Source organism: Malaclemys terrapin, chromosome 1, assembly GCF_027887155.1.
Source record: "Malaclemys terrapin pileata isolate rMalTer1 chromosome 1, rMalTer1.hap1, whole genome shotgun sequence".
Classification (NCBI taxonomy): Eukaryota; Metazoa; Chordata; order Testudines; family Emydidae; genus Malaclemys; species Malaclemys terrapin.
Genome location: NC_071505.1, coordinates 742,336 through 766,924, shown reverse-complemented (window position 1 = coordinate 766,924; position 24,589 = coordinate 742,336). Strand labels below are relative to the sequence as shown.

At 44.3% G+C, this 24,589-nt stretch overlaps 1 protein-coding gene across 6 annotated transcripts in view; it reads right to left on the bottom strand.

The window, feature by feature from the left end:
• SHANK3 (SH3 and multiple ankyrin repeat domains 3) overlaps positions 1 to 24,589 on the bottom strand; it is a 650,584-nt gene that overhangs the window by 450,379 nt on the left and 175,616 nt on the right. For all 6 annotated transcript variants that reach the window (XM_054034834.1, XM_054034750.1, XM_054034917.1 and 3 more), the window contains exons 6-8: positions 4,678 to 4,829; positions 4,073 to 4,240; positions 2,374 to 2,490 (exon numbers count right to left, since the gene is read on the bottom strand). In XM_054034834.1, the coding sequence (XP_053890809.1) occupies positions 2,374 to 2,490; positions 4,073 to 4,240; positions 4,678 to 4,829 (437 nt within the window). The remainder of the gene's footprint in view (positions 1 to 2,373; positions 2,491 to 4,072; positions 4,241 to 4,677; positions 4,830 to 24,589) is intronic.

The window sequence follows — 24,589 nt, the reverse complement described above, 5'->3', positions numbered from 1 at the left end:
CCAAGGGGTGCTGGGGGTTGCAGAGGGCAGCCCAGGGCTAGGCCAAGGCAGCAGGTCCAAACCCTCCTTGCCAGTGATGAGTGGCCTATACTGCAGTCTGCCCCAGGGAGTGGGGGCTAGTTGATGACTGCCAGTGACCTAGTACTGAGGCAAGGTGGGGACAGTGGGTGGGGGTTCCCCAGGGAGGGGAGACCCAGATCTGTGGGGTACTGCCAGGGGGCAGCACCCAGAGCAAAGGGCACCAGGGTCCTGGGAGGGACACAGGGCCAGAGGACAGGCAGACCACCGGCCTGCAGAGGGTGCTCCAGGACGCTGGAAGAGCTAATTCCCAGAGACGACCAGCAGGAGGCGCTGCAGGGGTGAGTCCACTCCTCTATAATCATGAAAATTGAACTTACAAATGTAGAATTATGTACAAAAAAACCTGATCAGTCCAACTTCTTGTTCAGCCAATCGCTCAGACAAACAGGTTTGTTTACATTGCAGGAGATAGCTGCCCGCGTCTTGTTTACAAGCTCACCTGAAAGCGAGAACAGGCATTCTTGTGGCACTGTTGTAGCCGGCGTCACAAGATATTTACATGCCAGATGTGCTAAAGATTCATATATCCCTTCATGCTTCAACCGTCATTCCAGGAGACATGCGTCCATGCTGACAATGGGTTCTGCTCAATAATAATCCAAAGCAGTGGGACGGATGCATGTCCATTTTCATTAACTGAGTCAGATGCCACCAGCAGAAGGTTGATTTTAATTTTTTGGCGGTTCGGGTTCTGTAGTTTCCACATCTGAGTGTTGCTCTTTTAAGACTTCTGAAAGCATGCTCCACACCTCATCCTTCTCAGATTTTGGAAGGCACCTCAGATTCTTAAACCTTGGGTTGAGTGCTATAGCTATCTTTAGAAATCTCACATTGGTACCGTCTTTACATTTTGTGAAATCTGCAGTGAAAGTGTTCTTAAAATGTACTGGGTCATCATCCGAGACTGCTATAATATGAAATATATAGCAGAATAAATAAGGGTAAAACAGAGCAGGGGACATACAATTCTCCCTCAAGGAGTTCACTCACAAATTTAATTAACACATTTTTTTTAACAAGCGTCATCAGCATGGAAGTATGTCCTCTGGAATGGTGGCCGAAGCATAAAGGGGCATACGACTGTTTAGCATATCTGGCACATAAATACCTTGCAATGACAGCTACAAAAGTGCCATGCAAATGCCTGTTCTCACTTTCTGGTGACATTGTAAATAAGAAGAGGGCAGCATTATCTCCTGTAAATGTAAACAAACGTGTCTGTCTTAGCGATTGGCTGAACAAGAAGTAGGACTGAGTGGACTTGTAGGCTCTGAAGTTTTACATTTTTTGTTTTTGAATGCAGTTATGTAACAAAAAATCTACATTTGTAAGTTGCACTTTCACGATGAAGAGATTGCACTACAGTACTTGTATGAGGTGAATTGAAAAATACTATTTCTTTTATCATTTTCACAGTGCAAATATCTGTAGTAAAATCATATACGCTTTGATTTCAGTTACAACACAGAATACAATATATATGAAAATGTAGATAAACATCCAAAATATTTAATAAATTTCAATTGGTATTCTATTTTTTAACAGTGCGATTAAAACTGTGATTAATTGTATTTAATTTTTTTATCACGATTAAGTTTTTTGAGTTAATCGCGTGAGTTAACTGCGATTAATCGACAGCCCTAGTTTCCTCACAACTTTTTGACAAACTAAAAGATTGAAACTCTGTATCATCTCTCCAGAGAATGAAGTCCCTCCAATCCTCCAAGCAGTTCACTTCCTATTCTATAGATTTTCTTTAGTTTATCGTATCTTTCTGGTACTGAGGGCCTCTAAACTGAATATAATATTCCAAATATGGTGACACCAGAGCTGTTAAGAAAGGAACTATCCCTTCCTGCTTTATGATGGAGGCCTCTACTCCTGCCGCTCTTTCACCATTCGTTTGGCATACCAGGGGTTTAACTATGAGCAGTTAAGGAAAAAGTCAGACAGAATATCAGGAAACATTCCTTGGCAATGGTCTGTATTAGACAGCGGAATCATCTCCCCAAGGGAAGGGCTGAGAGATCTATCCCTTGGGGAATTTCAAATTAGACTGGATAACGTGTACAAACGGGTCAATCCTGCATTGGCCAAGGACCGAGAACTAAATTGGACCCAACAGCTCATTTCCAACTCTAGGTTTAGGAGTAACAGCAAGAGGATATACCCAAGCCTATGTATTCTCTATCCCCATGTCCCCTCCCTGTTGGTCTGTGTGCCCCCTGCCCTGGTGACTACAGTCGTGTATCCCCTGTTCTGATGCCATGTGCCTCAGGCCTCTCTCCTCACCTGATTATATAGAGCGCAGATATGGAGCGCCGTGTTTCCTGAGGCATTCTGTGAAGTCATGTCAGCTCCATAGAAGAGAAGATGCTCCAGGTGCTGCACATGGCCATAGCGACACGCCTACTCAAAAAGAAACAGAGAAAGAGAAAGACGATAAGGAAGAACAAAAAAGTTTTGGACCCATTCACACAGATTTGAAAGTAATTTGGAAATGGCTTGTGAATACAGCCACATGGCAGGGTACAGAACATGCCAGGCCAAGCAAATCATAGCTATTCTGTTCTAAAACACCTTTCAGACTTTAACAAATGCCTTTCACCCTGTAGCGAAAGTCAAACCCATCCTCCTGTGGTCTTATCTTCACTAAACAATTACATCACAGAATCATAGAATCGAAGGAACCTTAAGATGTCATCTAGTCCAGTCCCTTGCATGTTATGGCAGGACTATTATCTAGACCATCCCTGACAGGTGTTTGTCTAATCTGCTTTTAAAAACTTCCAATGATGGAGATTCTACAACCTCTCTAGGCAATTTATTTCTAATGTCCAACCTAAACTGCCTTGCTACAATTTAAGCCCATTGCTTTTTGTCCTATTCTCAGAGGTTAACAAGAACAATTTTTTCCCCTCCTCCTTGTAACAACCTTTTATGTACTTGAAAACTGTTATGTTCCCCCATCAGTCTTCTCTTCTCCAGACTAAACACACCCAATTCCTTCAATCTTCCTTCATAAGTCACGTTTTCTAGACATTTAATCATTTTTGTTGCTCTTCTCTTGACTTTTTCCAACATGTTCACCTCTTTCCTGAAATATGGCACCCAGAACTGGACACTATACTCCACACTATACTGAGGCCTAATCAGTGTGCAGCAGAACAGAAGACTTACTTCTCATGTCTTGCTTACAAGACACGAGAAGTACACCTCTACCCCAATAAAACACTGTCCTTGGGAGCCAAAAAATCTTACCGCGTTATAGATGAAACTGCATTATATTGCACTTGCTTTGATCCACCGGAGCGCGCAGCCCTGCCCCCAGGAGCACTGCCTTACCGCATTATATCCGAATCTGTGTTATATCGGGTTGCGTTATATCAGGGTAGAGGTGTAATTAGTCAATACACAGATGTATAGAGAACGTACATCGAGGTAGAACATGTCCTTGAGGAGTCATGTTAACTAACACAAAACTGACCACAACTTTGTATCCAGAGCGGTCAATGTTGCATCAGCTGCTCCTGGATAAACCCCATCTATTCTAACAGTGTAATTTCCTAGTGAAGACAAGCCCTAAGATACAGAAGGGGAAGGACAACGACAGAAAGCCAGAATCTCCCTTCTAACTCTGGTCTATATAGAGATTCCAGACTGAGCGTCAGGGGCAACTGCAAAGAGCTGCAATGAAGACCACAGGATGGATGCATCTCTGTACTGACTAATTCAGTAAAAAGCATCTTGTTTCCCATGCTAGCGATTGGTATCCTGGCTGTCCTCAGAGATGAGTGTCCTGGCTGTCAGAAATGCCTGGGTATGGGGAGAAGTCTCCTTTGGGGAAAACCCAAACCACTGACAACAGAAAAGCATTTATTGTGGGGGTGCCTAAACCATAACCTATTTTAAGAATACGTTCACATGGACAACCATAAAATATAAGGCTCTAATCTAAGTGGCTTCCATCATGCCACTCTTCTAGACTCACCTGGTGGATTTCTTGCCAGCCATTCTCATCTACACAGCCCACCTTGGCATAGTCATGAAGCAGAAGCTCGCAGCAGTATGGGTCCCCTCCAACCATGGCACTGTGGTACAAAGGAGTTAATCCTCGGCTGTCCTTGTAATCCGGGGAGGCACCCAGGTCTAAGAGTGTCTGCAGGAAGAGTGCAAGATTCACTGGGGATTTCTCTGGGGTCTGAATGTTACAAAGATCAAGAACAAGACAGTACAAAACCTGCAGGGGAAGGGAGGGGATAGTTGTCTCTAGCCCTAGCAGAGTGCAGGACTCACTCCATCCCAGAGCTCACGTAACCAGCTTACAATTAGTTATAAACAGCTGTGCACTATGTGTTCCAGAGAGGTCTGAAGACAATATCCTGGCTGCAGAGAGCTTAGGTTCTACCCAGACCATACACAAAGGAGGGAAGGGGGATGGCAGGAAAGCAGGGTAACTTAAGGAGAGGGCAGCATACATCTTGGGAGTAGTAGGAAAGTGGAAGGGATAGCAGTGCCCCAGATCCCCCCTTCCCAGTCTGACCCCTTCAGGGCCAGGTGGCCTTGCCAGCACATCTCACCTTCCCCAGGACTCACCATCAGGGCAATGTGGTTCCGGCACCGGATGGCCTTATGAAGAGCTGTCATTCCCTCCCGAGTCCTGAAATCCAGATGGGCTCCTCCATTCTTCAGCGCTTTGATCACCTCAGCACTGTGCTCCAGCTGGGCTGCCATTGTCAGAGGGCATTCTGAAGTACCCACCCACCCAGGAAAGAGAAGAGGAACGTCTGAGAAACATAATGAAATACCTTTCTCCTCAGTTCTCTCTAGCTGACCACAGGTGTCTCCTGGGCAGTTCGGTAGAAGTCCCCATGCCCATTCCTTCACCCCAATGGTATCTAGTAGTTGGTCGCATCACTTTCCCTTTTAATGAGCTGTCTCCCTTCGAGTTCAGTCATATTCCCTCATCCCAGCTCTGCATGACGCTATATATCCCCTTCTTCTCCAGGGAGATAGCAAAGGGACACTTCACCGCCTCTCCCAGCCCAGCTGCAGACAGCAGCAGCTGCACTGTTTCAAGATCCCTTGACAGTAGGAAGCTGAACTAGGCGCTGACTTAAAACTCATCATCAGTTTCTGGACCCAAACACCCACATTTTGGTGAGCCTGGGAGTCCTGAGCAGCAGAAAGGGGAAGAGAAGGGCTGGAAGTGGGAGGGTGAAGCAGGAGTGAGGAGCAGTTACAGGGTTGGCTGGAATGTTGCAGGATGGGGGATACCTACCGCATCCATTCTAGCAAAAGGGATAACATAGGATATAGGGAGGAAATAGATTCTCTCTCCTATGGTTTTAAGACACTTAACACAATGTGCATAGGGGTATTCGTTTTTTTTGTGATGAAGTCCCAGCTATATACCAGTGGGAACTGGTGCATGGGTGCAACCACATCAAAAAGGCCAAATCAGAACATGACAATCAGCATCCACAGATACTAGATGTTTTCACCATACTCATAGATTCCAAGATTTGTTGTATTAATGTAGATGGAATATATGGGCCCAAAGAGAAAAAGATGTTAACAACCCTGTTACTGCCCAAAGTTCGAGGTTTAGCATATAGAAACTTCAGCCTGCTTAGTACCATGGCAAGCACAACTTTAAACACCTTTTTTAAACTTTTTATTAAAGATAAAGAAAAAGAAGGAAAAACAATAAAACATATGAAATGTAAAGTTATTAAATAAGGCTTTTGTTTTAACAACATCTTTTGTTCCCACTGGCTGGGCAAAGTGTTTAAAAGGAACACACACACATACACCCCGAATCTGACAGTCATTCAGGTGATGTTGGTAGTCCATCGCTGACAATGATGATGATATTGTCTCAGTTCTCATCTATGGCTACGCATATGACTCTGAAGTCTGAACCCTGATGCACAGAGTCGGCCGCACTGAGGGCATGGGAAGTCTATATCTATGATGTTTGATGATGCAGTTCTGTGGTGCCTTTCACATGCAGCGTAGAGATGATTTCCTCGATCCTGCTCAAACCTGTGGCATGCTGATCTTGTCAGAGACTGTCAAGTGAGTCCTGTTCTGAGCCATTTGCTACAGTTCTTTAAGATTGATGCCAGCCCACTGTACGCCAGCTCTTCAGGTTATCTTTGAAGCGCTTATACTGATGACCCTTCTTTCTTTTGCCCTTCCTCAGCTCCCCATACAAGATCTGTTTTGGGAGATGGTGGTCTTCTATTCTGATAACATGTTTGGTCCACCTAAGTTGTGCTCTCAGTAGCATTTCCTCAATTCTGGTTGTGTTTGCTCTTTCAAGGATCTTAATATTGATCACTCTATCCTGCCAGCAAATGGTCATTATTGAGCGGAGGAAATTGCACAAGCTGTTTAATGTGCTGTCTATAAAGAGTTCATGTCTCAGATCCATACAGAGAGATGTTAGAACCACTGCACTGTAGATCTTCAATTTGGTGGAGAGACGAATGTTGTGTTGGCTAGGGACTTTTGTTCAGAGTTGGCCAAGGGCCTGGCTGGCTTTACTAATTCTTGAGGAAATTTCCTTATCAAGGGAATCATCACTCAAGATGGTGCTGTCCAAATACTTGAACTGATCCACGTTTTTCAGCTGTGTGCCTTGGATGAAGATGGCTGGTACTGGGGCATTGGAATGAGATGCTGGTTGTAAAAAGACCTGTGTCTTTCCAAGAGTGATAGTGAGGCCAAACAGCGGGGATGCTTCAGATGGTATTAAAGATGGTAATAACCATCTTCCTTGGGGAAAAGAGAAGAATTAGTTGAGATTCATAGACTCTAGGACTGGAAGGGACCTCGAGAGGTCATTGAGTCCAGTCCCCTGTCCTCAGATGGGCTGGAGTTGCTGTCACTGCCATTGTTAAAGGCCAATCCCATTTCCTAAAGACCGAACAAGACAAAAACACACAAAAGGGAAGAGAAATGAACAGCAAAGATAGACAGAAACTGTGTTTTCTCTGGCATTGACTCTCACTCACAACAAACTCACTGCTGGAGAAACTCAGGCCAAGCACATGATTCTATCAGCCACTCCAAGACCCGGCAAACTTTTCCCACTATCAGGCTGTTTAGGGCACTGCATCTGGCTGTCTCTTTCTGGTTACAGGCTTACTGCAGTGTTGCAAACTATACAGAAGGCAAAAGGGGAGGAATAGGAAAAAGAAAAATAAGGTGGGGAAAGAAAACACACAATAATGTGCGGGGAGGCAAGATGGGGGAGGAAGAGAAGACAAAGTCATGTTTGGGATTCAATCAAAGTCAGTGAAGGTGGCAATGGCATCTGGGTCTGGCCAGGTCTGATCAGGACATCTCAGGATAAGGAGGACAAAGGCCCAACAATGTAACAGTAGATCCCAGGGCCCCAGGAGACTGTGGGGGTGGCAGCCATGAAGCTCACTCCTTCCTGTTCTCCCAACTTTTAGTTAGCCAGAGTTGCAGTTGTTTCTCGTCTTGATTTTGATTTACTCCAAAGTCTTTTCTCTTAGGACTCCAAAGGGAGTGATGGGAAGAATAGCCCATCCCCTCATTATTTTGTTCACCAATTAGATCTAATTTCTGATACACCAATTTTGGTTCATTAATTTTCAGTCACACACTTTTCTTGTTTACCAGGCATCACCTTAACACAGTCCTTTATTTATTTCAGTAGGCCTTTTTCATTTGTACTAATTCATTCTTTTCTGTCTCCTTTTTACACTTTTTCCTCATCAACATTTGTTGTTATAGATTATTGTGACATTTTGTGAACTTTCACTCACTGTTTACAATTGAGATTACAGTTGTGATAACTGGGCCTACAAATTTACCCTAACAGCACCAGTTAGTTAATCTTTTATTTTTTAAGTATTTCTTTGCATAAGTTTTTACGTGTTGGAGTATTTTCACTGTATGAAGTGTTATGTGCATAAAACTATATGTACTGAGCTATTTCCAGCCCATAAAGATTTATGGGCATCTTCTTCTTCCCATATCCTTGTCACAAACTAGATGTTTTACCAGAACTATGGACAAGCGATGGCTCTTTCCATCGCTGCAGCGAGGTTCTCCTTCACACAGGTCTCCCCAAAGAGTCGGCAAACAAGCAGGTGGTCCATGGTCTGCACCGCACTCTCATATATTTGTGTCATTAGAGTAGCCCCATTTGATCATATTAGTCTTTGATCTACCAGTTTGCTTGCACAGGTGGTTAAGGCATTGTCGCATCGACCAGTCGGTGTGGTCCCCTCTGGGAAGGTCTTTCTCGAGTTCCACATCTATTTCAGTGCGTCTGACTGCACATAGTCTTTCCTTCCATAACCTCAGTTGTGCCTTGCCAGCTTTCGTATCCAAAGGCATAATACTGGTTATAAAACTCTTTCACGATTTAAGGAGTTTGAGTACTCCTATATGACCATATAATGGATGCCTTGGATCTTCCATCTGCCATGATCTTTCCCTTTGGCTTGCTACCTTCCTCCTGAGATCAAGTGGTGCAATGCCAGCCAGTAAATACAGGTTATCCTTTGGTGTTGGCTTTAGATATCCTGTTATTCCAGGACAACAGTAGGTTAGAACAGAGTCTAGTTTCTTAGCATGGACAGATTGTTTCCATATTGGATATGCATACTTTGCTAAGGAGTAGCACAAGGCAATAGCAGTGGTTCGCAAAGTAACTGAGGTGATCAATTTTCAGAGAATGTTGTTGATGGGCGCTAACTTTCCCTTTTATCTTCTCTACATGTACTTTGAGGAAAAGTGTCCAGTCCAATGTCACCCCCAGGTAGACAGGGTTTGGGGGATGAGCCAGTGGGATTCCATCCCAGGTGACGTTTAGTTTCCGCTTGGCTTCTCGTTGGTGTAGGTGAAAGGCCGTCACCTATGTCTTGTTGATGCGAAGCTGGTTCTTCTAATTCTTTATCGCCTCTCACCTCATATCGAACAGCATCTAATACCGAACATGCTAGATTTAGATCAGGCAAGTCCTGTACTGGCCAAATATTAAATATCACTCAGCACAGAGAAGATGGACTTGAGAGAGGGATGATAACAGGCACTATGTTCCTAGATCTATCAGTGGCATACAATACAGTCAACCACCAAAACTTGCTTGCCAAAGTCTATAATATGACACACAATGACTGCCTAGTGCAGCTCATCCAATCTCTTCTGGAGAACTGGAGAACAGATGTTTTTACGTAAAACTGTGCAAAAAACAGACCCACTGGAGACAACAACGAAATGACCTCCCACAGGGCAGTGTGTTGGAACCAATCCTCTTCAACAGATATACCAATCACCAGCCCATACAGAGCAATACGCGGAGCTTTATATTTGCTGATGATCTATGCATTACATCACAGGAGAAGGATTTTGCTGCTCTCGAGAACAGATGACATACACTGAGCAACCTCTTAATTTATTACAATAAGAACCTGCTTTGTGCTAACCCGACCAAGACACAGGTGATGGCCTTTATGGGCATAATTCCACATGTGATAAAAAACCTTCTGTTTATAACATCACATGCCCCAAAACAACTCAGAAGTATCGTATGGACTGGGTCTGCTGAGCTTATACGGTGTGTAGTTTCCTTCGAGGATTTGAGAAGCATCACATGACTTAGTCAGAAGGGAGGGGGATGTAGAGCAGGGACCCTACTCTTGATTAGCTAGAGAAGAACTCGAACCGTCAGGACACATATTATTGTGTTGAAGTTCAAAATTTTCAGGAGTCAATTCTCCTAGAAAATCTCCCTTCTCCAGCCAACTGGAATGTGTATTTTTTTCCTGTGAAGAGGACAGTAGGTCCAAAATGATCCTTGTATAACACTTTCCATGTAAAAGTTGTTCACAGGTAGATTATTCTCTAGCAAGAAGGGGGACTCATTTTATACGGGCTTTGATGCTGAAAATATTATCCATCGGCATGCTTTTCTCTCTGTCAGCTTTGATGATGGAGACACACTGCTATTTTTTTAATGTTAATTATGACAATATTAGGGCTGTCAAGTGATTAAAAAAATCATGATTAATCGCACAATTAAAAAAATAATCATGATTAATCGTGATAATACTAGAATACCACTTATTTAAATATTTTTGGATGTTTTCTACATTTTCAAATATATTGATTTCAATTACAACACAGTACAGTGCTCACTTTATATTTATTTTTATTAGATGTATTTGTACTATAAAAAACAAAAGAAATAGTATTTTGCAATTCACCTAACACAAGTATTGTAATGCAATCTCTTTATCATGAAAGTTGAACTTACAAATGTAGAATTATGTACAAAAAATAACTGCATTCAAAAATAAAACAATTTAAAACTTTAGAGCCTACACGTCCACTCAGTCCTACTTCAGCCAATCAATCACTCAGACAAACAAGTTTGGTTACAATTTGCAGGAGATAATGCTGCCCACGTCTTGTTTACAATGTCACCTGAAAGTGAGAACAGGCGTTCATATGGCACTGTTGTAACCGGCGTCGCAAGATATTTACATGCCAGATGTGCTAAAGATTCATATGTCCCTTCATGCTTCAACCACCATTCCCGAGCACATGTGTCCATGCCGATGTCGGGTTCTGCTCAATAATGATCCAAAGCAGAGTGGACCAACGCATGCTCATTTTCATCATCTGAGTCAGAAGCCACCAGCAGAAGGTTGATTTTAGTTTTTGGTGGTTCGAGTTCTGTAGTTTCAACATCTGAGTGTTGCTCTTTTAAGACTTCTGAAAGCATACTCCACACCTCATCACTCTCATTTTGGACAGCACTTCAGATTCAAGTGGTGAAGCTATTTTTAGAAATCTCACATTGGTACCTTCTTTACATTTTGTGAAATCTGCAGTGAAAGTGTTCTTAAAACGAACATGTGCTGGTTCATCATCCAAGACTGCTATAATATGAAATATATGGCAAAATGTGGGTGAAACAGAACAGGAGACATACAATTCTCCCCCAAGGAGTTCAATCACAAATTTAATTAACACATTTTTTTAACGAGCATCATCGGCATGGAAGCATGTCCTCTGGAATGATGGCCGAAGCATGAAGGTACATACGAATGTTTAGCATATCTGGCACATAAATACCTTGCAACACCGGCTACAAAAGTGCCATGCTAATATCTGTCCTCTTTTTCAGGTGACATTGTAAATAAAAAACAGGAAGCAGTATCTCCCGTAAATGTGAACAAACGTGTTTGTCTTAGCGATTGGCTGAACAAGAAGTAGGACTTGGTGGACTTGTAGGCTCTAAAGTTTTACTTTGTTTTGAGTGCAGTTATGTAACAAAAAAAATCTACATTTGTAAGTTATGCTTTCATGATAAATAGATTACACTACAGTACTTATATGAGGTGAATTGAAAAATACTATTTCTTTTATCATTTTTACAGGGCATATATAATAAAAATAAATATAAAGCGAGCACTGTACACTTTCTATTCTGTGTTGTAATTGAAATCAATATATTTGAAAATGTAGAAAAACATCCAAAAATATTTAATACATTTTAATTGGTATTCTATTGTTTAACAGTGCAATAAATCACGATTAATTTTTAATGGCGATTAATCTTTTTGAGTTAATCACGTGAGTTAACTGCAATTAATTGACAGCCCTAGAAAATATATTTTTGTTTGAAAACTAGCATTCTTCTAAGCCCTCCTCCATACCAACTCTGCTGTGATGCACAGAAGAAATCCACCAACTAACAATGGCAGCTTGAATATCAGTTGGGGATAGCTGACATTTATTTATTTAAACTTGCAAAGGATTTAGAACCATCAAGTTGAGCACGCAGCTAACGAGAGGCCTCAATACTGCTATCCTATCATCCTTTCTTTCCCCCAACCCTCTTCCTGTTTGTCACATTCATTTGTTACATCTTTTCTTTAGATTGCACGTTCTTTGCAGGCAGCCACTACTACTACTTGTATATCTATATAGCACCCAGAACAACCATACCCCACTCCTAACGGGGTACTGAGGGAGCTACCCCGGTGTTAATAAATCATGACTGTTTCAAGACTATGCTGAAAATTATTTACCAAGGGATTCCCAAGGTCTGGCTTTACTCAGCTTTCAATATATATAGTGCAACACAGAAAATATCAGAGACACTTCAAAATGCAGCAGAAACTATTTTATAATCTCTCCTACTGGAATGAATATGTTCAATTTCATTCATATTATCAGAAGGGAAAAATCCACTTCCCCTTGAGAGTTAACTTTAGCATTTAGAAAATATGAAGCTGTTTTTCCAAGTTACAAGCATAGATTCATAAATCATAAGGCCAGAGGGGACACATGGCCTGAGGACTTCCCTAAATTAATTCAAGATGATAAATCAGCCTTGACTTGGAAGCCTGGTTGCAACCTCACTAAAGAGAGACAAGAGACTTCCTATAATGCGCCCGTAGCTTTTGCCATTGTCATAGGAAGAATCTGTCCCTGACATGCACAGCCTACAAGCAACACATGACATCAGTATCTTTGTAGTTGTGGCTGAAACTACTACACAGCCATAGGCACCGACTCTGTGGGTGTTCCAGGGCTGGAGCACCCAGGGGGAAAAATTAGTGGGTGCTCTGCACCCACCGGCAGCCAAGATCTCCCCCCGCCCATGCCCCACCTCCTCCTCCACCTCCTCCCCTGAGCAGGCCGCGTCCCCACCCCTCCACCTACCTGCTGTTTGGTGGCATGCTGGCAGGGAGGAGGAGGAGTGGGAACATGGTGCGCTCAGGGGAGGAAGCAGGGAAGAGGCGGTGCCGGGACAGGGATTTGGGTAAGGAGTCGGAATAGGGGCAGGAGGGGGTGGAGTTGGGGTGGGGACTTTGGGGAAGGGGTTGGAATGGGGGCGGGGCGGGGGCAAGAGGGGGCGGGGCAGGAGTCGAGTTGGGGTGGGGCCAGGGGCAGGGGGGGGTCAAGCACCCACCGGCGAGAGCAGAAGTCGGTGCCTATGTACACAGCGCCATGTCACTTATGACAACCAATGCAGCACACACTTTTGGTTGAGTGCAAATGAATTGTTCATAATTCACCCGACACATTGACGTGAGTTCAATAAGGTGTTGCTGATTTGTCAGCCAAAGGTTCCAAGTAACTAAATTAAAAGATTTTAAGGGACCATTTGGATCGTCTAGTCCAGCAGTTCTCAAACTGTGGGTCGGGACCCCAGAGTGGGTCGCAATCCCATTTTAATGGGGTCGCCAGGGCTGGCATTAGGCTTCTTGGGGCTGGGGCCAAAGCTGAAGCCTGAGCCCCTGGGCGGCGGGACTTGAACTTCGGCTCTGGCTGCCCTGCCTGGGGCAGCGGGGCTCAGGCTTTGTCTTTGGCCCCCTGCCCAGGGCAGCAGGGCTCAAGCGAGTTCAGCCTTTGGTCCCCTCTAGGGGTCGTGTAGTAATATTTGTTGTCAGAAGGGAATCGTGGTGCAAAGAAATGTGAGAATCCCTGTTCTATTCCATCTAATTCTGCAGAACATAGACCACAGAATTTCACCAAGTGGTTCCTTCATCAAGGCCATAACTTCTGGTTGAGCTAGAGCGCAGCTCTTAGAAAGACATCCAACCTGGATTTAAAGACTCCAAGTAACAGAGTCCACCACATCCCTATGTAAATTATTCCAGTGGTTAATGAACCAATATGCATTTCTCTCCTGAGTGCTCCATGCCAGGCTCCTGCAGACTGTAGGCAATGGTGGGGGAAAAGAGGGAATGTGCTGTGGCTGGCAAGGAGTGTGGGGCACAGCTGACCAGCAGTACCAGAGAACTTGCTGGAGGAGGGGACTACCTTGCAGATTTCCACACTCTCCTGTGACAGAGCTTAGGTATGCAGCAGAGCACCTACCCCCTACCACAGCTTCTTCAGTCTTTGCCACATTTACCTTTGCCCTGGAAGTAGCTGTTACTTGCCCCCCACATTATGTAAGAGACCCTGACTAGCACCGCCCAATACTGTCCAGCAGCCTTTATAATTTCAGTATGAATAAAACTGCCTTCACTCGTTCTCTCCCTGCACCCTGCTGGCCACAGTACAATGCATTCACCACTGGTTCATTTTTCTCCATCCTAGCCTACAACAGAGACTTGGATCTAATTTTTGATTAATGGCAGTATCTTAAACATGATTAATATTACTCTTGAAAACAACCTGTTGCACAACCCAGTCTAAAAATCTAGTATTGGTTTCAATTTGTGATGTAATGGGATTTCATCAGGCAGATAGAGGGACATAAATAAACTAGACATTTTGCAATAAATTTTAAAATAAGCTCTTTTAAAGGCTTTTTAAATAAAGAAAAATTATTCCATTTACGCCTGTTTTTCAGAACCTGTCCTGGTTGTCAGTGGGGCTAACTGGACATTTAAAAACAGTTATATGGTGGAAGGGTGTCAAAAATCAGCCTTATAACTAGCCCCTACCACAACTTGTCTTCATAGCTTTGCCCCTGACTCTGTTCTCTTTCACACACACAACTGCTTGCCTTGAGTGATGTGGTGCATTTCCCTCAAGTTGGCTGGCCTGCCAGGACGTAGAGGCTGAAGCTTGCATAGCACAACTCGTCAGCTGCAGCATGACCACCCTGCCAAGTGGACAGACACCGCTCGAGTACTGCGAAGAGGCGTGGTAGATACACTAGAGGGTAGGGATCGGATACAGAGGGACCTAGACAAATTAGAGGATTGGGCAGAAAAAAACCTGATGAGGTTCAACAAGGACAAGTGCAGAGTCCTGCACTTAGGACGGAAGAATCCCATGCACTGCTACAGACTAGGGACCGAATGGCTAGGTAGCAGTTCTGCTGAAAAGGACCTAGGGGTCACAGTGGACGAGAAGCTGGATATGAGTCAACAATGTGCTCTTGTTGCCAAGAAGGCTAACGGCATTTTGGGCTGTATAAGTAGGGGCATTGCCAGCAGATCGAGGAACGTGATCGTTCCCCTTTATTCGACATTGGTGAGGCCTCATCTGGAATACTGTGTCCAGTTTTGGGCCCCACACTACAAGAAGGATGTGGAAAAATTGGAAAGAGTCCAGCGGAGGGCAACAAAAATGATTAGGGGTCTGGAGCACATGACTTATGAGGAGAGGCTGAGAGAACTGGGATTGTTTAGTCTCCAGAAGAGAAGAATGAGGGGGGATTTGATAGCAGCCTTCAACTACCTGAAGGGGGGTTCCAAAGAGGATGGAGCTCGGCTGTTCTCAGTGGTGGCAGATGACAGAACAAGGAGCAATGGTCTCAAGTTGCAGTGGGGGAGGTCCAGGTTGGATATCAGGAAAAACTATTTCACTAGGAGGGTGGTGAAACACTGGAATGCGTTACCTAGGGAGGTGGTGGAGTCTCCTTCCTTGGAGGTTTTTAAGGCCCGGCTTGACAAAGCCCTGGCTGGGATGATTTAGCTGGGAATTGGTCCTGCTTTGAGCAGGGGGTTGGACTAGATGACCTCTTGAGGTCCCTTCCAACTCTGATATTCTATGATTCTATGAATCCTTCCCAGAATTCCTCATGTGCACTCAGCAATGACAGACGAGTTCTCCCACAGAATTCGTAGAGTGGCTCAGCTTGCTGCAGCTCTAAGAACCCTGGGATATGCCCCCGAGGTCTTAGTGCCTCACCTGAGTGAGTGAGTGCAGCCCTGATCTGGACCCAGCAGCTGGAGTGTCATTTCACAGTGCTGCTGCTGTCACCCAGGGTAGCCTAACTTGAGTGTAGGTAACAGCATTTAACTTTGCAGCGAAGACGCACCCCTGGGTAAAGTAGTCAGTCCTGACTCTGGAGAGACTATTGCCCCTTCATGATACATTGGCAGAGCCAAGAGCAAAGAGGGCCGAGAGAGCTCCCGAAACATCCCCAAGCCTTGCGGGAGCAGCTTAAGAGGACTCAACAAAAGCTGGAGGAGGGAAGATTATTTAGCAGTTTGTAGGTATGGAACAAGAGTTAGCCTGGCTTCAGGTGGAGGCTGAGAAAGAGAAACAGCAATGCTCAATCCTGGAGAGAGAATTGACCAATTAGAGGGGGCCTGGCTACACCTGGGGCTATAATGTCCTGTCAGGGGCAGGAAGGAGGGAGTCATTAGGACAGGCTGTGCCTGAAGAGAGCAGCAACAGAGTAGAACTAATTCCTATGGTGGGGTCCAGGAGCTCAGCAAGGCAGCCCTGGGACCAGTGCTACAGAAGGAGAAGGGAGCTAGCTGAGAAGGGGGAGCTGAGCAGCTCTTTGTGTTTGGTTTATTTATGTTCGAAAAACATAAACCTATTTAAAGGAGACTGGGCGAGGCAGTGCGTGTCTGGAAGCTGGGGAGAAGCCTTGCCGTGTGACAGAGTCCAGGACAGCTCCTATGAATTCCACCCTCGGACTTGGAGCAAACACAAGGCCTTCTCCAGATTTAGACTTGGCCCTACAAACGGGAAAAAAGGCAAATGCTGTCTGAAGGACCCGCTGGATCCCTTAGGGAAATGGTGCTTTTGGAAACTAGTCATCAAAGTACGGATCTATGGGGATGCCTTGTCACCTCAGGTGTGTAGCACCCAATGCCAAGCAGCAACTACCTGTTCAGTGTAGAGAGGTGTTCAGCTACGTGCTCTTTTATATCTCCAACAGTGACATCACTGGATGAAATTTCCAGGAGATCATTCAGTGTACAAAACATTTGAAAATTTTTGTTAACTTGTAATTGCCAAAGATCAAGTTTTTTAGTAAAGGCATGAATTTTGTCGTTGAGTTTGAGAATGTTTGTTTTAGTTCCTTGTAGTGACTCATTCAATGAATTTAAACACCAAAATATTTGCTAGATATGAGAGTGCTGCCAACCATTTGATGTCACTTAAATGCTTCTTCAGGGTAGAATCCACTTCAATCAGAAACAAATGCACCTAATCTCTGAATTTAAAGAGACGGGTTAGAACTCTTCCCCGCGACAGCCGGTGAGCCTCTGTGTGTAGTAAAAAGTGCTGATTCTCCAATACCATTTCTCCACAGAGACTGTTAAAAAGTCAGGAATTCAGCAGCTTTGCTTTAATAAAATTAACGATTGCTACAGCTTGACTCAAAATTGATTTAACATAAGGATCCACGTTCCTGCCAGCCAGAGGTTCCCTGTGGATCATGCAGTGTGTCCATTGGGCTTCTGGGGCCACTTCTTTAAGTCTGCCAACAAGCCCACCCTTGGTACCAGACACAGCAATCTGCACTGATGCTGCGAAAGCTACACAGCTGTTCCAGTTAATGTGTTCCCCCATTATAAAGGTGTGAAGGATCTTAAATATTTCCTCTCCTCTCATATATGTTGGCAGTGCTTTGCAGAAAAGAAAGTCTTCTTTTACTGTGTTTCCCAAATGTAGCGAATGTAGATCAGTAACTGTGCTGCTCCTGAAACATTGGTGGATTCATCAATATGTAAAGAACTTGCTCTTTTTAACCCTTTCCACCACTTGCTGTTGCATGTCATTGGACATATTCTCAATACAACAACTCACTGTATCGTTTGATAATGTAATAGAGCTCATATGAGCAGCAGCATCTTTGCCAATCAATAATCTCACACATTTGTTTAGCTGTGGGAAGAATGAGAGATTCAGCAATGTTGTGAGGCTTTTTTGCCTGGAGATTAAAAGTGAAACAGCATAAGACACCTCCAGGGTTTTGTAAAAAGCAACAGAGAGTCCTGTGGCACCTTTAAGACTAACAGATGTATTGGAGCATAAGCTTTCGTGGGTGAATGCCCACTTCGTCGGATGCATTCACACAGGGTTTTGGCAGTCATAGTTTCTCATTTATGTATAACAGTTTTTGTTGCTCAAGTTCATGAAGTTTTCTTTCCAAAAATTCCACAGACATCTCCACATGTGTAGGGTGTTTTGTTTGTAAATGTCACTGGAGTTTATTTGGTTTTAGGCTGTTATTGACCAAAATTTCACTGCACAGAACACACTGGGGACTTGGATTGTCTTCTGAGCCAGTGTAAATAAACCCAAATGCCAAATAAGAACTGCAGTATTTGGGAGGTGGGGTGAAAGGGGGGGTTGGGTTGTTTTACTGCAGTTATGACTCCTGTTCTCCACCATCTAGGTTGGCTTCAGCTCCCCTCTTCATGCCACGTACAACGATCAATTGTTTTAACAAAATTAATTTGCTTATTTCAGAAATTACAATACTGTATATTTTTTATTTTTGCTACCTATTTTTTCCTCCTGTTAGAGTGAAGGCTGTCCAACTTCAACAATAAACTACAAAAGTGATAGACCACATTCCATGACAACAAGGCTGTTGCTTAAGGAAGTGACAAAATCAATATGGCCTTGTTGTCATGGAATACCTAGCTGTGAAGGCAGAGCGGAGGGCAGAGGCTGTTGCCCAGGTGCTTAGCTCTGAAAACAGCACCACCCGCCAGCAGCATCGGAGAAGTAAGGGTGGCATGGTATGGTATTGCCACCCTTACTTCTCTGCTGCCGGCAATGCTGCCTTCACAGCAGGCTGCTCAGCCAGCAGCAACCAGTTTTGCAACCCCCCTACAACAGTCTTATGACCCCCTTTGGGGTCGAGACCCCCCTCAGTTTGAGAAACGCTGTTCTAATGGGCAAAAAAAAATGTGCTTTTGCTTGCAGATGGCTTATACCAATGGTTCTCAATCAGGGATACACGTATCTCTGGGGGTACACAGAGGTCTTCCAGGGAGTACATCAACCCATCTATATATCTGCCTAGTTTTGCAATAGGCTGCATAAAAAGCACTAGCAAAGTCAGTACAAACTAAAATTTCATAGAGACAATGACTTGTTTATACTGCTCTATATACTCTACACTGAAATGTAAGTACAATATTTATATTCCAATTGATAAAAATGAGAAAGTAAGCAATTTTTCAATACTAGTGTGCTGTGACACTTTTGCATTTTTAGGTCTCATTGTGTAAGCAAGTAGTTTTCATGTGAGGTGAAACTTGGGGGTATGCAAGACAAATCAGACTCCTGAAAGGGGTACAGTTGTCAGGAAAGATTGAGAGACAATGGCTTATACCAATTTCCTAAACTAAATAAGCTAGCTACTAGCAAAAACACATTTTTGCTGGATAACTGGATCTATACTAGGGCTTTTGCTGGTATAAAAATATTGTTTAAAATAAAAAAATCACATCCCTAACTGACATTATATCAGCAAATGTTTCTGTCTTAGACCTGCATTGAGACAGCACAATGCTTAGCCAAGGTCAACTCCTGGATGAAGAACAGCTGGTTGAAGCTGAACGCAAAGGCAGAGGTGATGCTGCCAACAAGGAAGGAATTCTGAGGAGTTTGCAGTACCTATGCAATCTCCTTTGGTTCCATGTTCATGCCAGCAATTGGTCAATTCGTTCCATACGTTAGGAGGCTCCTGGATTCCTTGCTGACACAGAGCTCTCACATAGCAGCATACACAAGTGATGCTTTCTACCATCTTTGGTTGGCTAGGGCCTCCATCCCATCCTGGCAGATGGATGACTTAGCCTCAGTTATGCACCCTTTGTCACTTCCCATGTGAACTACAACAGTGCAATCTACTTGGGCATGAAACCATCAGCTCTTAAGAAATTCTAACTAGTACAAAGCAACAGAGGGTCCTGTGGCACCTTTAAGACTAACAGAAGTATTGGGAGCATAAGCTTTCGTGGGTAAGAACCTCACTTCTTCAGATGCAAGAAGAGGCTTGCAATCCAGGCTACCATGAGCATGTCACACTTGTTCTCCTTTCTCTACTCTGGGATAGAATATCAAATCAAGTTCCTGGTCTCAGTCTTTATCCTCAAGGTGCTCAATGGTCTTTGCCCAGAAGACCTAAAGATCGATTAACACTCCAAAATGAGGACTGTGGTTGAGAACTCTACTCCTTAGGAGCAATGGAACTGTTCACTCTTGTTATGAATCTGGTTTGTGCAGGAGACAGAATTTTCTTGGGATCTGGTTCCAGATTATGGAATAAACTAAGGACCATTCCAAACCTCATCTCCTTTCTCTCCAAGGCACACTTATTTGACCTGCCTCCTCTAAGATAAACACAGAGGAGCATGGACATATAATAATATTTCTATTTTAAAACCTATCACCACAAAACACTAAACTGCACACACTAATTTTCTCTTGGGGGGGGGATGACAGAAAAAAGAACCACACATTACAGACATCAGTCACATTACTTAATGCACTACTGGAAAGAACTCAGACTATGAGTTCTGACACAAGGAAGAAAGGAGAGCAGCAGAATATGGACCCTGGACTTCAGAAAAGCAGACTTTGACTCCCTCAGGGAACAGATGGGCAGGATCCCCTGGGAGAATAACATGAAGGGCAAAGGGGTCCAGGAGAGCTGGCTGTATTTTAAAGAATCCTTATTGAGGTTGCAGGAACAAACCATCCCGATGTGTAGAAAGAATAGTAAATATGGCAGGCGACCAGCTTGGCTAAACAGTGAAATCCTTGCTGATCTTAAACGCAAAAAAGAGGCTTATAAGAAGTGGAAGATTGGACAAATGACCAGGGAGGAGTATAAAAATATTGCTCAGGCGTGCAGGAGTGAAATCAGGAAGGCCAAATCACACTTGGAGTTGCAGTTAGCAAGAGATGTTAAGAGTAACAAGAAGAGTTTCTTCAGGTATGTTAGCAACAAGAAGAAAATCAAGGAAAGTGTGGGCCCCTTACTGAACGAGGGAGGCAACCTAGTGACCGAGGATGTGGAAAAAGCTAATGTACTCAATGATTTTTTTGCCTCTGTCTTCACGCACAAGGTCAGCTCCCAGATTGCTGCACTGGGCAGTACAGCATGGGGAGAAGGTGACCAGCCCTCTGTGGAGAAAGAAGTGGTTCGGGACTATTTAGAAAAACTGGACGTGCACAAGTCCATGGGGCCGGATGCGCTGCATCCGAGGGTGCTAAAGGAGTTGGCGGGTGAGATTGCAGAGCCATTAGCCATTATTTTTGAAAACTCATGGCGATCGGGGGAGGTCCCAGATGACTGGAAAAAGGCTAATGTAGTGCCCATCTTTAAAAAAGGGAAGAAGGAGGATCCGGGGAACTACAGGCCAGTCAGCCTCACCTCAGTCCCTGGAAAAATTATGGAGCAGGTCCTCAAGGAATCAATTATGAAACATTTAGAGGAAAGGAAAGTGATCAGGAACAGTCAGCATGGATTCACGAAGGGGAAGTCGTGCCTGACTAACCTAATTGCCTTCTATGATGAGATAACTGGCTCTGTGGATGAGGGGAAAGCAGTGGATGTGTTATTTCTTGACTTTAGCAAAGCTTTTGATACTGTCTCCCACAGTATTCTTGCCACCAAGTTAAAGAAGTATGGGCTGGATGAATGGACTGTAAGGTGGATAGAAAGCTGGCTAGATCGTCGGGCTCAACGGGTAGTGATCAATGGCTCCATGTCTAGTTGGCAGCCGGTTTCAAGTGGAGTGCCCCAAGGGTCGGTCCTGGGGCCGGTTTTGTTTAATATCTTTATTAATGATCTGGAGGATGGTGTGGACTGCACTCTCAGCAAGTTTGCAGATGACACTAAACTAGGAGGCGTGGTAGATACACTAGAGGGTAGGGATCGGATATAGAGAGACCTAGACAAATTAGAGGATTGGGCAGAAAAAAACCTGATGGGGTTCAACAAGGACAAGTGCAGAGTCCTGCACTTAGGACGGAAGAATCCCATGCACTGCTACAGACTAGGGACCGAATGGCTAGGTAGCAGTTCTGCTGAAAAGGACCTAGGGGTCACAGTGGACAAGAAGCTGGATATGAGTCAACAGTGTGCCCTTGTTGCCAAGAAGGCTAACGGCATTTTGGGCTGTATAAGTAGGGGCATTGCCAGCAGATCGAGGAACGTGATCGTTCCCCTTTATTCGACATTGGTGAGGCCTCATCTGGAATACTGTGTCCAGTTTTGGGCCCCACACTACAAGAAGGATGTGGAAAAATTGGAAAGAGTCCAGCGGAGGGCAACAAAAATGATTAGGGGTCTGGAGCACATGACTTATGAGGAGAGGCTGAGAGAACTGGGATTGTTTAGTCTCCAGAAGAGAAGAATGAGGGGGGATTTGATAGCAGCCTTCAACTACCTGAAGGGGGGTTCCAAAGAGGATGGAGCTCGGCTGTTCTCAGTGGTGGCAGATGACAGAACAAGGAGCAATGGTCTCAAGTTGCGGTGGGGGAGGTCCAGGTTGGATATCAGGAAAAACTATTTCACTAGGAGGGTGGTGAAACACTGGAATGCGTTACCTAGGGAGGTGGTGGAGTCTCCTTCCTTGGAGGTTTTTAAGGCCCGGCTTGACAAAGCCCTGGCTGGGATGATTTAGTTGGGAATTGGTCCTGCTTTGAGCAGGGGGTTGGACTAGATGACCTCTTGAGGTCCCTTCCAACTCTGATATTCTATGATTCTATGATTCTATGAAGGAGTATAAGAATGGGGAATAGAAAGGAGAACAGAACATCCTGAGGGAAATAATTATCTCTCACCAACATTGCCTGGTAATATTATTTTATAGCACCCTCAAGTACAGATAAAAATGCCCACAGAGCTTACAATCTAGTTTCAGCTATGACATGATGAAACTGAGTAACAAAACCATACATAGGCGATAGGAAGAAAGGACGTGAGTTACACAATAAGGTTATATAGTTACTCAGTTAAAATAGTTGTGCATTATGCAAAGTTTTTTTTTTAATTGGATATATAAACTAAATATCAGTGTTGACCCACCTCTTGTAATTATCAACTCTGTGCTGCAGCAACGCTGAACTGCAACCTCACTGTTAAGCAGGGCCCTACCAAATTCAGGGTCCATTTTGCTCAATTTCACAGTCATATGATTTAAAAAATCATAAATTTCATGATTTCAGCTATTTAAATCTGAAATTTCATGGTGCTGGAATTATAGGCATCCTGACCCAAAAAGAGTTGTGGGGGGACGTAGGAGAGGTTGCAGTACTGCTACCCTTACTACTTTGCTGCTGCAGGTGGTGGCACTGCCTTCAGAGCTTGGCAGCTGGAGAGCGGCAGCTGCTGGCCAGAAGCCCAAGTTTGAAGGCAGATGTCCATTCTGATCTTGCCTTCTCACTGGGACTTGTCTGCACACACAAGTTGTCTACATGAGAAAGTTGCCGCAGAATAACTTGAATTGACTCTGAAACAGATATAGTTGAACTGGTGCCAAGACTGTGTGGACACACTTATTCTGATATGAGTGACTCTATTTGGTCAATTTGACCAGAACTGAAATCAGCCATTCTTATTCTGAAATAAGAGTATCTACACAGTATCTTGTACAGGTTTAACTATGTTGGCAAGTTATACCAGTGCAACTTTACTGCATAGACAAGCTCTAAAGGTGTGATGTTAAATTGATGCAACTCTGAGTGTAGACACTCTTGTGTTAGTTTAAACCTGGCTTACATTGATTTAGCTTGCCTGATGTAAGACTGTCTGCACACAAAGTGCATTGGTTTCACTAGACTGATTTAACATCACACTTTCAGTAAAACTGGTGCAAGTTTGTGTGCACCCAGGCATGAGACTATTAGGTACATCTACACTACAGGGGGGGGTCGATTTAAGATACGCAAATTCAGCTATGTGAATAGCGTAGCTGAATTCGACGTATCACAGCCGACTTACCCCGCTGTGAGGACGGCGGCAAAATCGACCTCTGTGACTTCCCGTCGACGGCGCTTACTCCCACCTCCGCTGGTGGAGTAAGAGCGTCGATTCGGGGATCGATCCCCGAGAGATTGATTTCTACCTGCCGATTCAGGCGGGTAGTGTAGACCTAGCCCTAGGTACATCTACACTGGAATAAAAGACCTGCAGAATGGTCACAGCTGGCCCGAGTCAGCTGACTCGGCCTCACAGGACTCAGGCTGCAGGGCTGAAAATTGCAGTGCAGACATTTGGATTCAGAGTGGAGCCTGAGCTCTAGGACCCTCCCCCCTCACGGGATCCCAGAGCTCAGGCTCCAGCCTGAGCCCAAATGTCACAGCCCCACAGCCCAAACGGCCAAGATGTAGTTCTGTCTAAATTTACCACTGAAACCATATCTCTGCAATTGATGTCTCTCTTCATTCCCCTCCCCTTCCTGGCACATTTTATATATTAACTAGTCTCTCATGTAACCATTTATATTGTAAACTTTTCCGGGCAGGGACTGTGACGCTGGCAGACTAGATGCCAACTCATGCCAAAGTCCCAGTGTCTAAACTGACAAATACACAGCTGGAACCAGGCGGGCTCACCTGTGTGTTGGCATTGTCAAAATAGGTATCAGAATTCTAAGAATGTGCTTACACCTTTTGAACACTTGTGAGTTGCTGCCAGCATTGCTCTCACTTGTAACATCTGTATCCCACACTGTCTGCGAGGAAACGTCTGAGAGGATGCATTGTGAGCCTCCGTGATGTGTAAATCATCAGACAGGAGAAAGATGTTAATTAGGGTGGTGGGCTGATCTTCAAC